The sequence below is a fragment of the Falco punctatus genome, assembly GCF_963210335.1.
Source record: "Falco punctatus genome assembly, chromosome: 12".
NCBI classification, from domain to species: Eukaryota; Metazoa; Chordata; class Aves; order Falconiformes; family Falconidae; genus Falco; species Falco punctatus.
The window spans coordinates 5,171,194-5,183,609 of NC_137592.1; the positions used below are offsets into that span (position 1 = coordinate 5,171,194).

Below are 12,416 nucleotides of genomic sequence, written 5' to 3' on the forward strand. Positions count from 1 at the left end.
TTTCAGCCTTGATTTAGATAACTACCAATGCTTCTCTGTGTTCAGCTACTCAGCCCTTCAAACGCACACTCGGCTGCTGGCCTTCCTTCTGCTTTGCCTGAGATGCTAATGCTCTCCTGAGTGTTTCTTCTGTAAGATATACCAGTATTTTTGACTATCTGAACTAAAACCATCAGTTCTTTACTTAAACGTAGCTGTCACCTTCAGTGTTTGCCATGGAGGGGTGAGGGGGATGCATAGCTGTCTTGCTGCTGTCCAGAAGTCTAGGGTGCACCCTGGAGAGCAGCGAGACAAGTAGGAATGTGCAAATGCACATACAGTCTTACTAAGATAGCATTGGTTTTGCTTCGCCTTTTACTTTTTTGCAATTTAAAACAAACTACAAAAAAGGCATTAAAATGCAGTCACGTCTTTCCTTTCCCTAGAGCCAAACATGTTTTCATCCACACTGATGATGCCAGGGTTAGGCACCCTGGCCCACGCGAATCAGATCTACCCTGTTTGCAACCAGATCCCCCCCCCGCCGGCGCAGGTGGGGCCGGGGAAGCAAGACACGCTGTCCTCGTGCTGGCAGCAGCTGTACAGCACCCCCCCTGCAGCCGGCGGCCTGCTCGGTGCGCACCCGCAGAACAGCTTTGGGGTGGAGGTGCCTCAGTCTGCCGTCCCGGGCGGCAGCACGCTCCCAGCTTTCCACGACAGCTCTCTGAACTGGCCCGACGAGAAGGATGCGGGCTTCTACCGGAATTTCAGCAGCACAAACGGGATGGGAGCAGCGGCGGTGTCGACGGCAGACATGCAGAGCGTTGCCAGTAACAGCATCGTGCAGCAGGTGCATCCCACCACCATCTCCACAGCCAGCATTGTGAACATGGAGACCGACGACATGACCTGCACTAGTATAAACTTTGAAAAGTATAATCCAGTGTTAAACACGAGCGGTCACAGGCAGCAGCTCCAGCAGGTGCCTGCCCCTTGCCCGTCCGTAGCCGCGCCGAGCAGCGCGCCTTTTAACGCGCAGTCTAACTTAGCTGACCCGGCAGTTTACAGTTTTATAGACCAAGAGGTTTTAAGCGAACCAAGACTACCCGCCAACCCGATGCCGAACCATCAGAATAGCATTGCAGATAACCAGTACTATGACACCGACGGTGTCCACGCTGATGAGCTCTATCAGTCTTTCCCATTCGATAGCATACTATAAAACTATAACCATTGAGCCAGCAGTGCCGGGCTGGAAGCGGGTGCGTAGAGCTTTTCAGAGGGCTAGCTGTGTGATGAAGAGGAGTAACTCGCCCTTCTGGAGTCCCTGCTTTCTCTTTCAGAATATTGCTATGCAAGTTTCATGATGTAACTTAAGGTTATCTATTGCAGCCCAAAGACTGGTGCCCATAAAGGAGAGAGGTGGGAGTAGGGTTTGGGGTTCTGTACCTTGTACTTTTACACTGTTGGAAAAGGGAACTGTTAACACTTAAAGCTTGCTTACCTTTGGGGACTGTAAAAGCTGGCATCTTCAGAAGGGTTAAAATTTCAAATGCTTCACAGGGTTAAAACTGTTTGGAAAATAACTATTTTTGCTATGGAAATTAACTTTAAATTTTGATAGGACAGAAATTAGGGGGAAAAAAACCCCTGCACATGGGCACTCTAGTTCAGACTCGCTAATATTGTTAAAATTTTACTCAACTTACTTGAAAAGTTTAGGTTTCTTACCCTCTTTCGTATAAAATAGTCTTCTCCTAAAACAAGATCATGCATTGATTTTTCATGTTTTCACCACACTCCATTTGCTTTGAAGGCAAATTTACTCTAAAATTTTTTTAATGACTATGTCATTGTTAGATATATTTTAAAAGACCGGAAGGTTTGAGTTTTTAAATAGTCCAGCTCTGTGGTAAATGAATTACTGCACAGAAGAATGAGCAGAAAGTAAGGACTTCTCTGCACTTCATCCAAAGTGCACTATTTTAAATGACAAACCCCTGTTGCTTTAGGAATGGAGCACACTGTTATTTCTCTGGAAGTTGGGGGTGTGTGTGTGTGTGTGTGTGTAGCTGTGATGTGTATGTTATTTTGAACTGCAGAAATACGTTGAGCCATAGTACCTAGCTACTCTTTCCTCAGGTATCCTGGCAGTTTCCTGCTATGCAAGTGACTGCTCAAAAGGTGGCTCAGATCCTGCCTCCCCACCACCCCTTCACACGAAAGCTTTGGGGCAAAGCCAAAGGCAGTCTTAGTGTAGCCTCATCTAGATGCACTCTGTTATAACTTAAGGCCATTTCAGTCAGTACTAATTAAACACACTCCTCTATACTCTGTATCAGAAGCCAGAACTTCCTCCCTTCCCCTTGATTCCCAGTCTTTATTCTTAGCCTGAGTTGCGAGATGTTCAGTGACAGCTTGCGTGGATGTAACTGGCTAGGTAAGACACTCTACTCTGCCTTATAGGGCTTTGCTATTTTATTATTTTAAGAAGCAACACAGCAAGAAATATATGAGTATTTCTTAAGTTATACAGCTGTTTTGTATGGCAAATAAGGCTTAAGAATCTAATTGTTTTACTGTTTGGCAACATAAAACTGTGCTGTGGAAAGAAGAAACAAAAAAAGCACACTGATGTATTAAAAAAAAAAACAAACCAAACAAAAAACCACACCCCCAAATCAAAAAAAGCCACTTGAGATGCCTTGTTGTGCACCAGGCAGAAAGGACCTCCACAACCCCCTCCGTGGTTTACAGGAAAGCAATGACTCCTTACCTGCACTCACTTGTTGCGTTCAAAGCAGTAAGGTGCTGCTGCTGGAACGCATTGCACCAAGGATGCAGGATTGATGGAATATGCTCCTTAGACAACATGTAGAACATACAAAATTTGGAAAACTGCTTCCCCTAACTCCAGGTACACAACGCAGTGAATTGACTTGCTGTGTTATAAAGCAAGTTTTCCTCACTTCTGCATAGCTCCTCTGCAGTCTTAAGTAACAAAGACCAAAGAAATACAAAGAAAGCTTGAAATGTGTTGTTTATTCAGTTCTTTTTTTGAAGTTCTCAAATTTAAGTATATTAAATGTAAACATTTTACTCACTTCGTAGAAAGCTCCTTATAGTACAGTTGGTTTTTACTGTATAATTAAATATTTACAAAGTTCTGTTTTCCTTTGTAAACAAGTTGGTTTGGTAATTAAAAAACTGGTTATACTAAGTACTCCGCTTCCACAACCTTCTCAGATTCATGACATCTCAGCGCAGGAAAGCCAGAGAAAGGGGAGATGGTAGCTTCTGGGTTGCGTATCCTGGGGGCTTTTTAGAGTATTTTCTGCTCACAGTAACTGATGGCCACTACAAAACCCAAAGCGATGTGTGCAGTAAAGGTTCATCTACACTCGGCCATCGTTTGTGGCAGAGCAACTGACTTTGCAGGGGGGCAGGATGGACCGATGCTTTCATGCTTGGCTAGAGCTGTGCTACTGCCACAACTTTTCCAGGAGCAGCTAAGCCGATGCAAATAAAATGTAGGGGGGCATTACAGCCCAGCAGTTGTTTGGAGGAATGCAATGGCTTTGAGTCCTTCCAGAGCAAAGGAGGATGCTGCTAAGGAACACTGGACCTCATTTTTTAGCATTTTTCACATAACGTGCTAGAAAATACCTACTTCTTTCACACATCCCCAACAAACCAGATTAAATCTTACTCTCACAAAACATCCTGTTTGAGTACTCACAAGCAGGTATTGTACTTATAAATAAGATGAAGGCCAAAGTACAACATTAATATTATTGCTGCAATATTCGTTCCAGATTACAAATGTTCAAAGTGTTTATACCTTGTATTAGAAGCTGCAGACTTTAGACAAAGTTCAAAATAACAGATTACATCTCTCAATTTCAGATTTTCACATGATCACTGAACAATATCTAAAGACCATAGAGATGTTTCCATCATTAGTCCTGTCCCCCTGCATTTTGATACTTAACATTTATCACAAAAAAAAAAAAACAAAAAAAGAAAATGGGAATTTTTGGTGGACCTCTCTACGTTGCATAGAGAACAGATTACACTTGGAACATTTAGCATAATCGTTAGAGTCTTGTTGATCTGCACTTTGATTCTTAACATGATCTCCACTGTCACCATGATAACGTACAGCACAGCAAGAGCTGCAGATGGGTGCACCTTCAGCGTCCTTGCACTATGGCAGGAGCCCTTTTTATTTCTAGCTTGATTTCCTTCTTGGGACATCTCTTCTCATGGCTGGTGTGCCCATGGTGCAGTCCTGTTTACACTTCCCCCCCCCCGCCCCCCCCCCCCCCCCCCCCCGTAGTTTATGGAATTTATAGATCATATTTTAACTCACTTTGAGTTTCAAGAAATCACATAGATGTGAGACTGAAATTCTCTTTTGTTTGTTTTCCATCATTCATGACACTTCCTTTCTGGGTACAGATGATTATCTGAGACAACTACTCCTGGAATATGTTGCTCATAACAGCTTTTAGATTAAAAACAAAAAAAAAAAATACTGCTGTTTGAATCATGTTCCTATTATTTTTGTGATAGAAAAACAGGATCTTCTGAACTACTACCCTACTTACGTTACAGTGGACTAGGAAAACAAATAACAAAGTTTTGACAGCCCATGACAGGCAGAGTGTATAATATTCAGACTAATTTTTCAAGATTTTTTGGGTTTTAGTTTTCAGGAGCTCCTTGAAAATGTATTTATTAATACCTTTTTGAACCTTCAGCTAAAGTTACCATGCAGCTGTAGTATTACGAGGTCCTGGCACCACTGAACTGAAGGTAAGATACCTCAGTGACTCTCCCTGTCCCCAAACAGTGGTTTGTCTTGGCAAATATTACTCTCTTTCTTTCTGAAATGTTAATTATTTAAAAGCCCTTAAGTTGCAATCTTAAGTTTTTGCCAATAGTTAACTCTCTTCTGTACTTCAGGTAAGCAGAAGCATTTTCCAAATCGATTAACTTCATACAGGCATAAGTGGCTTTTCCTAAAGACATAGGTGCTGCTTTGCATGAAAACATTTAAAATAAGCAAAGAAAAAAACCTCAGCTCTTCCCTATTCCAGGGAAGTTCCTAAGCAATGTTCAACTCTTCTGGGCATCCATCCAAGGCAAGGTACTAGAAAAAATGTATTACACTATTAAATCAAAGCTTTCTATCTCTTGCCTTGGTCTCTCAATACTAACATTCCTTGGTATATTTATATTTGCCTGCACTTTGAGGTTCTTGGTATTCCTGGTTTTCTTTTTTATTTCCATCGCGCACACTGCCAGGAGTTCCCAATCTTTTTATATATGGTGACTCAACTGGGGAAATCCTGCACCTGAAGAGGATTGTAACCCGGCCAGAGAGCTGCTGAGGCCTCAAGTACCTCAGCTGTTGTTTCTAGGAAGCACTGCTCATGTTTTTAAATGAGAAAAACCTCAGTTTTAAGTGCAGAGTTTTCCCCTGCAAACTGTTTCTTCCCTTTGATTCACTTTTGGAAAAAAATTTGCCCATCTCTAAAACTGACGCTGACCAAAAAGCAGTCCTGTGCAGGGAGCGGAGCGCTGCCTCGTGCCAGGCACTCTCCTGCTGGCTTCAGAGTGAGGTCCCTGACTTGCAAATTCCTGCATGCGCAGCGCTCTGAATCAAGTTGTGACTGGGTTTCGGGTAACTCGGTGCTACCTGCACCCAGGCAAGGAAAGCTGTAGCATCCAATAAAAAAGAGTTTGAAAAAAAACCAAACCTGGCTTGAGGGAGGGTTATTTTTAACTAAAACATTTGAAAGTACTGCAGAATGTATATTTGATGTACTTGTGCAGTACACCATTTGCATGTTACATCATTTGTCTTTTCCTTAATTGCTTTTTAAAAAGACTTATTATCAATACATTAGCTTACCAAATTTTTTCTGTGCACAGAAGAAATTAAAGTAAGGCCAGAAGACTGAATGAACACTACCTGTTCCAGAGCGTTTAAGGTTGATACAAAGTTAACAATATCCTTTGGCAGATCAACATGATCCAAATGTTGGACAGAAATACTTTGCAACCAAGCTGTACCACTGCACAGTGTTCAGGAACCAGCTGCTGACAGCGGAGCCGCTTCTTCCTTGTCCCAACTTGAAAAGTTAATCGTCCAGGGTTGGAGGCCAGTCAACGTCAACAGACTAGAAGAGCGGGGAGGAGCGGGGGGGAAGGCAAAATTAGCAGACTTGGTATTTTACATACATAAGGAGATTTGGTAGCAGAACTCTACTCTTGTCAGCTATAGGGTAATAGTGGGAAGAAACCGAGTAAATAAAGGACGCTAAGATAAAGAGACATGTGACAAGACAAGCAGGAGCCAGTGGCATGGAACAGCCACCTTCTGGTGGCTCCATCTGTGTCTGGAGAGAGCTCTCTGGGAGCTGGGCTTGCTTCATAAAGCAGAATCGCAGCCTCCTTGTACTACTACTTTCCAGCATCATTTGATATTGGGCTGCATTTACAAGCGTCCAGAACTGTTAAGTAGAAATATGAACCATCTTCATCTACCCATCCTGCAGGTGGGCCGTTAAGATGTGAAAACAAACAAGCACGGAAATATTCAGGTATTGAGCAGTGCACGCAGGGCTCGAGTAGAAAACCATCGCCTGTCCCCAAATCTGCTTCCTGAGGGACAAAACACGCCTGACACTTTAGTAGAAGCAGGCATGATAATTACTACAACTTGAATTGTATCTTTCTTCCCTGGCCTCCCTGAGGCTGCATCTCCAGTTCCCTTTGGGCATGAACTTGTTGCTCACCCTCTTCCAAAGGCAGCACACCCTACACTGCCACAGCCATCACCATTTGCAATCACAACACAGGGATCACCACACAACACGTTAAATGCCTTGGCTTCAAGACTGCCTACATTAATCATACCTACTCCTTGGCTAATCTACAACTTCATCAAAGGATTAGGCTCTTAGGCTTATCTAAAATGCGTTATTAGCAAGATGACTAATTATTTTCAAGTCCCTAGACGTCTTTCATAGCTATGTCCGATAACTGTAGTGACACCTATCCGTACAAGAGCGATGCTTATCAGCCCGAGCCCCAAGCCAGGCTTCTTGCTTTCAGAACTGAGGTGCCCTCTGCGAGCTCTCTTTCTGTATTGTCCTACTAAAGAGATTAAAAAAAAAAAATGCAAGGCTGTTCTGCAAAATTTAACCTGTGGGCAGCTTTCCAGAAATACATGAGAACAAGCATGCTGATCACTGGCTACTTGAAATGAAAATGCATGTTTTAAATGGACCTTGCCAAACCACTAGGTTGGATATTAAATCTGTATCTCTACCTACAGTCTTTTTAACCACAACAAATTTTGGTTTTACATCTAGACTCCAGCAAGTGAACAGATACAATTTCTTGCTGTGTTTGAACCAGCATTGAAAGAGGACGTAACATCTCTCCTATTTTTCATCTGACCCTGTTTTGAAAAGAAATTACGTGGTACATGTAACATTGCTAAGGTCTGTTCCAGCAGGCGCTAATCACGTCATGAATTCATGGTACGACCTCCCATCCCTCCCCGACCAGAATTCAGCAGAGGAAGCCTGCCACATGTGGCACTGTGGTACAAACCACTGTTTTTGCATTAACACTAATTTTTCTATTAACTGTGGTAAGGAATGTTGATTCAGTTAGAGCAATTCCACTGAAAGCATCTCACAAATGCACCTACCTTACTAATTTCCAGGAAAGATAAATAGCAAACAACTTACTTCCACATCCAACTCCAGAATGTCAGCGGTTCTGTTCAGTAGGGAGCCAATATTGGGCTTTGTTCTTCCAAAGTCTCCATGCACAAATTCTTTAATGTAGCTAGAAATACTGGCTAAGGAAAGGTGTGTTTTACCGCGAAGAAATCAAAGGGGAAAAAAAGAAAGAACAAAAAAAGGGTATGGGGAAAAACACCCGAAGCAAAAATAGCGTCTTTTTCTACTAAGCCAATTTGCAGCAAATGTCCTGTTAAGCCCATACCCATCTTTAAAAGGCTTCCTAATTCTTGGCTTCTGACTCTAATGCCCAAAACTGCACTATTGACCTGTATCTTCTGTTTTATTCCAAAGTGCATGGAGACTTTATGGCAAAACTGTTAACTTGTAAGTAGCAGCAATCTCCAGTCTGCATTGCAGTGCATTAAGTATTGCAGAAAAGCTTATTTTCTAAGGTGAAAAGTTTTCAGTTAAATTAGAAAAAGCTTAAGCATATCTTTAAATACTTTTTTATAGTTATCACATACTTTAAAACTATCAGAGCGGTCATCACAAAAACACGCACACGGACATTCATTTTTTGAATGAAAGCCTGAATGTGAAATTCTGACATAAAAGCGAACATTATGCAGCCGCTTAGGACTGCTGAAGAGCAGGCAGTTAGAAACACTGCAGCAATAAAAGCAGGAAACTTCACATTACCCGAATCACTCTAATCAGCAAGCTGTTTCCTAAATGCATTGTGCAACAGCATCTAAGGTTACGTTCCTGCTTGAGTCTTCAGATGCAGGCGAAAATGATGCTCGTCTATGTACTCAGATTTCATGGTGTGGATGATCCGACACCTTACAGCTAGAGGCCTCCTGTGAAGAACCCGGAGAGGTGTCTTCTGGTCAAGTTTTAATTCCTGTTACAAGAGGTTACAAAATAAACGAGGAAGATAGTGTGCAACATACTGCGCAGACTGTAAGAGTCATATGTATTGTTAACCAATCACATCTTTTTTTATACTGTTTTATGGTAGTTGAGTAATCTCCTTCAGGCAAGGCTAATTTTTTCCATGTTTATCAAAGGAGAAAAGGACAGCCATCTCAAAGGCTAAGCGAGAAGGCCTCATATGAACACAAACTAATGGAATCACAGATACAGAAGAATAACCTTGAAATCTCCATAGTCCTTTGCTGGAATGGCTCCAGCATGTAGAAGCTCACTGACAGCCTCAGGGCAATAATAAAAAAAAGAAAAAAAAAAAAATCCCACACACAAAACGCTTTGTCTAAACTACAGCCAACCCCCCTAGAAATAAAAGTGAGGAAAAAAAAAACCCTGAAATGAGATTAGATCTAGTAACAGTCTTTTAAAAAGTTCATTTCCCCACCCCCTTTCCCAAATGAGATGCAGCAGTTTGAAAGGCGACTTTTCAGGAAGTGAGTGGGCATGCTGAAAAGCCCAGCTTCACAACAGTTGTCTCCCTGAACCGTCACGGCTTGAGCCCTTGCTCTGAGAATGCTTTCATGGCCAAGGCCCATAGGAAATGGTGCAACGCAACAAAAACTGAACACGCTTCTCCATCAGCAGTACCTCCCTGACCAGTATTTGGAGAAAGTTCTTGTTAACACAGCATTCTTGTAACATTGAGCACTTTGTAAGGCCTCTTTGCATTATTTTCCATAGATATTTCAAGTTCCTAATGGCTGCAGCTGTGGAGGAATGGCTTTAGAGCTTGCAGAACAAAAGACCTTCTCCGCTCCTTTCACTTCGGCAAAGCTATCCAAGGTGGTGCAGCGGCCAGACTTCCTCCTCTCCCACTTGCTACTTTTTATTATTTGGTTTACTGGAAGGTCAACGTTATACAATGATTTGTTGTCTTGGCTAACAGCCAGCTAGCTGTATTGCTAGGATGACAATGGTGAAGTAAGGAAGGGGTGAGAAAGGGGAAGGGAGGTATGAAAGTCCCCATAGCCAGAGAAACCCTGATGAAAACCCCCCAAACACAGAGAAAGAGGTATGTCCACGGGTGGTGCATGTGTATTAACCCTCCCCCAGGGTACCAGGACGGGCACTATATAAACTAGCAATAAGACCTACAGATACCTTGATATCATCCAGAAATGCAATATCTTCTTTCTGTATGGCTTTGTCTGTCCATATTAAGGCACTATAGGTCTTTGTCTTTTCCTCTTCACCTTCCTTCATACGACCAATTGCCTCTCTAAACAAAAGAAATTAATTACATAACATAAGCATAATTATATAACGCTGTAAGCAAGAATGCTTGCAAAACTCCCAAAGCATCCGCTTTCAAATCCCTTGCCAGCGACGACAAATACTGACCTGGTGACAAGCTGTAAATCTCGAACCTGTATTTTGTCTGAAGAATTATTAATTGTCTGTGATATTTAAAAAAGAATCAGTTAGCAAAACTGCTCAGTTAGAGAAGAAACACATGCTTTATGAGTTCCGTGAGGTGCAAATGATTTACCTGCTGAAGTCTCTTCATTTCCTCAGCAGTAAAATGTATTCTACGAGGATTCACAAGCTCAATTGCAAAGGGCCTTCCTAGCAACATGCACAGCCATAAAACATAAAAACATGTTGTTCTAAATTAACGTTTGAATTTATGCAGTAAGGTTGGAAGGTGTGAAGATTGTCTGCTGTTATGCAAACAGGGATAGGACTTGTGGGTTTAGGGATGTAGCATCAGATGGAAGGAAAGAAACAAGGGACTTTTTTGGCTACTAAACCCCAGTATCAGCAATAAGTGCAAATTATGACTTCCCAGAAGACATCTTGTACAAGTCTGTGCTAATTAAAAAATAAAATAAGAAAAAAAGTTAATTAGCTTATTTTCTGTCACCTACAGCAATGCCCAGGTGCAGGATGATGTTAAATCCCGCTCCCTCAGCTAAACATCTGTTGCAATAGCTGCACTTTCTGTGCTCAGGGCCAGGGATGATCCCCAGTATAAGCAATGCCAAGAACCACACTACAAATCAGACAGCAACTGAAACGCATCATTGTTAATGTTTACTTTTTCTTTCTGCTCCTCATTTGGCTATAGAAGCTTCAGTATATTGGAAAGCAACTGGCTTTTATAAAGGACCCAAGTTCAAAAAGAAAATAAGGCTTCCCCACTACCCAGCAACAGTGAGGCAAAGTAGAAGGACCCAACAGAAAACAAGATAGGAATCAGTCTGATATAAATGGCTTAAAAACAGGAAGTGAGTAAAATAAAATAAAATAACAAGCTATGCATTTCCACGCATCTGTGCAGCCAAGGACACTGACAAAAGGGCTCCTCTTTCAGCTGGTTTTATGAAACTGTTCAGTCTTTGCAAATAAATACATAAATATCACTACAATGTTTCCGAGATACAGTTTCAAAGCATGCCTAGTCCACACTTACGCACTTAGCATTAAGCAAGATCTATCAGGGTAGCTTCAGTTAACCATTTGGTTTGTTTCTGTGTTTCACAAGGGATATTCCAAGTCTTACCACTGCCTAATGTTCTCACATCCACATCTTCTCTTCCAGAGGAAGAAAAATTAAAGCCTATAACAGAATTGAACAAGGCAGGTAAGATTTTATTTCACATTTTTAATACTCTCTACAGCTTTTAAAAGGTGAACGATTTTCTTCTAAACTTGTTTGCAAATCTACTTCAAAGAGCTATCTTTATAAAATGAAGCCTGTACTTCAGGAACACATCTGGGAGTGACTGTTTGTTGTGTTAGATACACAAGTTCCTTGAAAGGCACTCCTAGTTCCTTAGCCTGAACGAGGCTGCTACAAACCTGAAAATGTCCAGAAAAAAAGCAATACCATCCTAAAGGAATTCCACTTACTAATTAATTTTTTCCGTTTCTTATCCAGATAATTCAAGTTTATGACTAAAATCAAACCAAGTCATCTTCCTCCAAAATACAACTTTTTATCCTAAATACACTCAATGGTTTTTTTTAAGATACCAGAAAAATTTCTGCTAGTCACACACATCTGGACAAAAGAGGAAGAAAATTCAAGTCCAAACTGAAAAGTAACCTCTGTGTCTACGGTTTTTTTCCAATTTTTGGAGCTACAAAAATGTACTATTGGGTATTTAGTTTCCTTCATTATTCCCCTTCCACCTTCACGCTTTGCCTGAAGGAGGATAGGGGACCAAACCCTGCATTAGAGGTAACTTTGCAGCTCTATTCCAAAGGGTCTCTGAAAAACCGATGGTTTCAAACTTTTTTGCTCCACAGGGAACATACAAAACGCATAAAGATTTCCTCGGGTTTTATTATGTCCCATTTCTCTGGTGATATTATGGCAACTACAAAACCATGAGAAAATTATTCCATGGTCATGAAGGTCTATTTCGGTAAAGCTAGAAGAATTTTCTTAATTGGTAATGCTCCAGACCCTTAATCATCTCCACAGCCCTTTGCTGAATTTGCTTTGGTATCTCCATGTCTTTCTCGTACTGGGGAGCCCAGAACTGGATCCAATACTCTAGATGTGTTTCCCCAGTGCTAAGTAAAAGGCAAGGATCGCCTGCCGTGCAATAGTCTTTCTATTCATTTATATCTCTTGTCAACATTACTGCACATGCACTTCTGGTAGCTACCTGTGGTAATTCTGCAAGCTGAATTCCGGTGTCACATAGCACCTGGCCTGAAGACACAGTCTGA

The 12,416-nt window shown here is 41.6% G+C and overlaps 2 protein-coding genes across 3 annotated transcripts in view; one reads left to right on the top strand and one right to left on the bottom strand.

Annotated features, from left to right (window-relative positions):
• The window catches only part of REL (REL proto-oncogene, NF-kB subunit), a 32,422-nt gene extending 29,220 nt beyond the window's left edge, over positions 1–3,202 (top strand). Inside the window, exon 10 of the mRNA XM_080407926.1 lies at positions 426–3,202. Coding sequence (XP_080264052.1) covers positions 426–1,201 — 776 coding nt within the window. The 3' untranslated portion in view covers positions 1,202–3,202. The remainder of the gene's footprint in view (positions 1–425) is intronic.
• Positions 3,002–12,416, bottom strand: part of PUS10 (pseudouridine synthase 10) — a 36,780-nt gene continuing 27,365 nt past the window's right edge. Inside the window, exons 12-18 of one of the 2 annotated variants that reach the window (XM_080407929.1) lie at positions 11,239–11,295; positions 10,225–10,301; positions 10,077–10,132; positions 9,837–9,954; positions 8,507–8,649; positions 7,749–7,848; positions 3,002–6,167 (exon numbers count right to left, since the gene is read on the bottom strand). In XM_080407929.1, coding sequence (XP_080264055.1) covers positions 6,129–6,167; positions 7,749–7,848; positions 8,507–8,649; positions 9,837–9,954; positions 10,077–10,132; positions 10,225–10,301; positions 11,239–11,295 — 590 coding nt within the window. In that variant the 3' untranslated portion in view covers positions 3,002–6,128. Of the gene's footprint in view, positions 6,168–7,748; positions 7,862–8,444; positions 8,650–9,836; positions 9,955–10,076; positions 10,133–10,224; positions 10,302–11,238; positions 11,296–12,416 lie in introns of those variants that run through there. The other variant, XR_013931345.1, reaches the window with a different exon arrangement.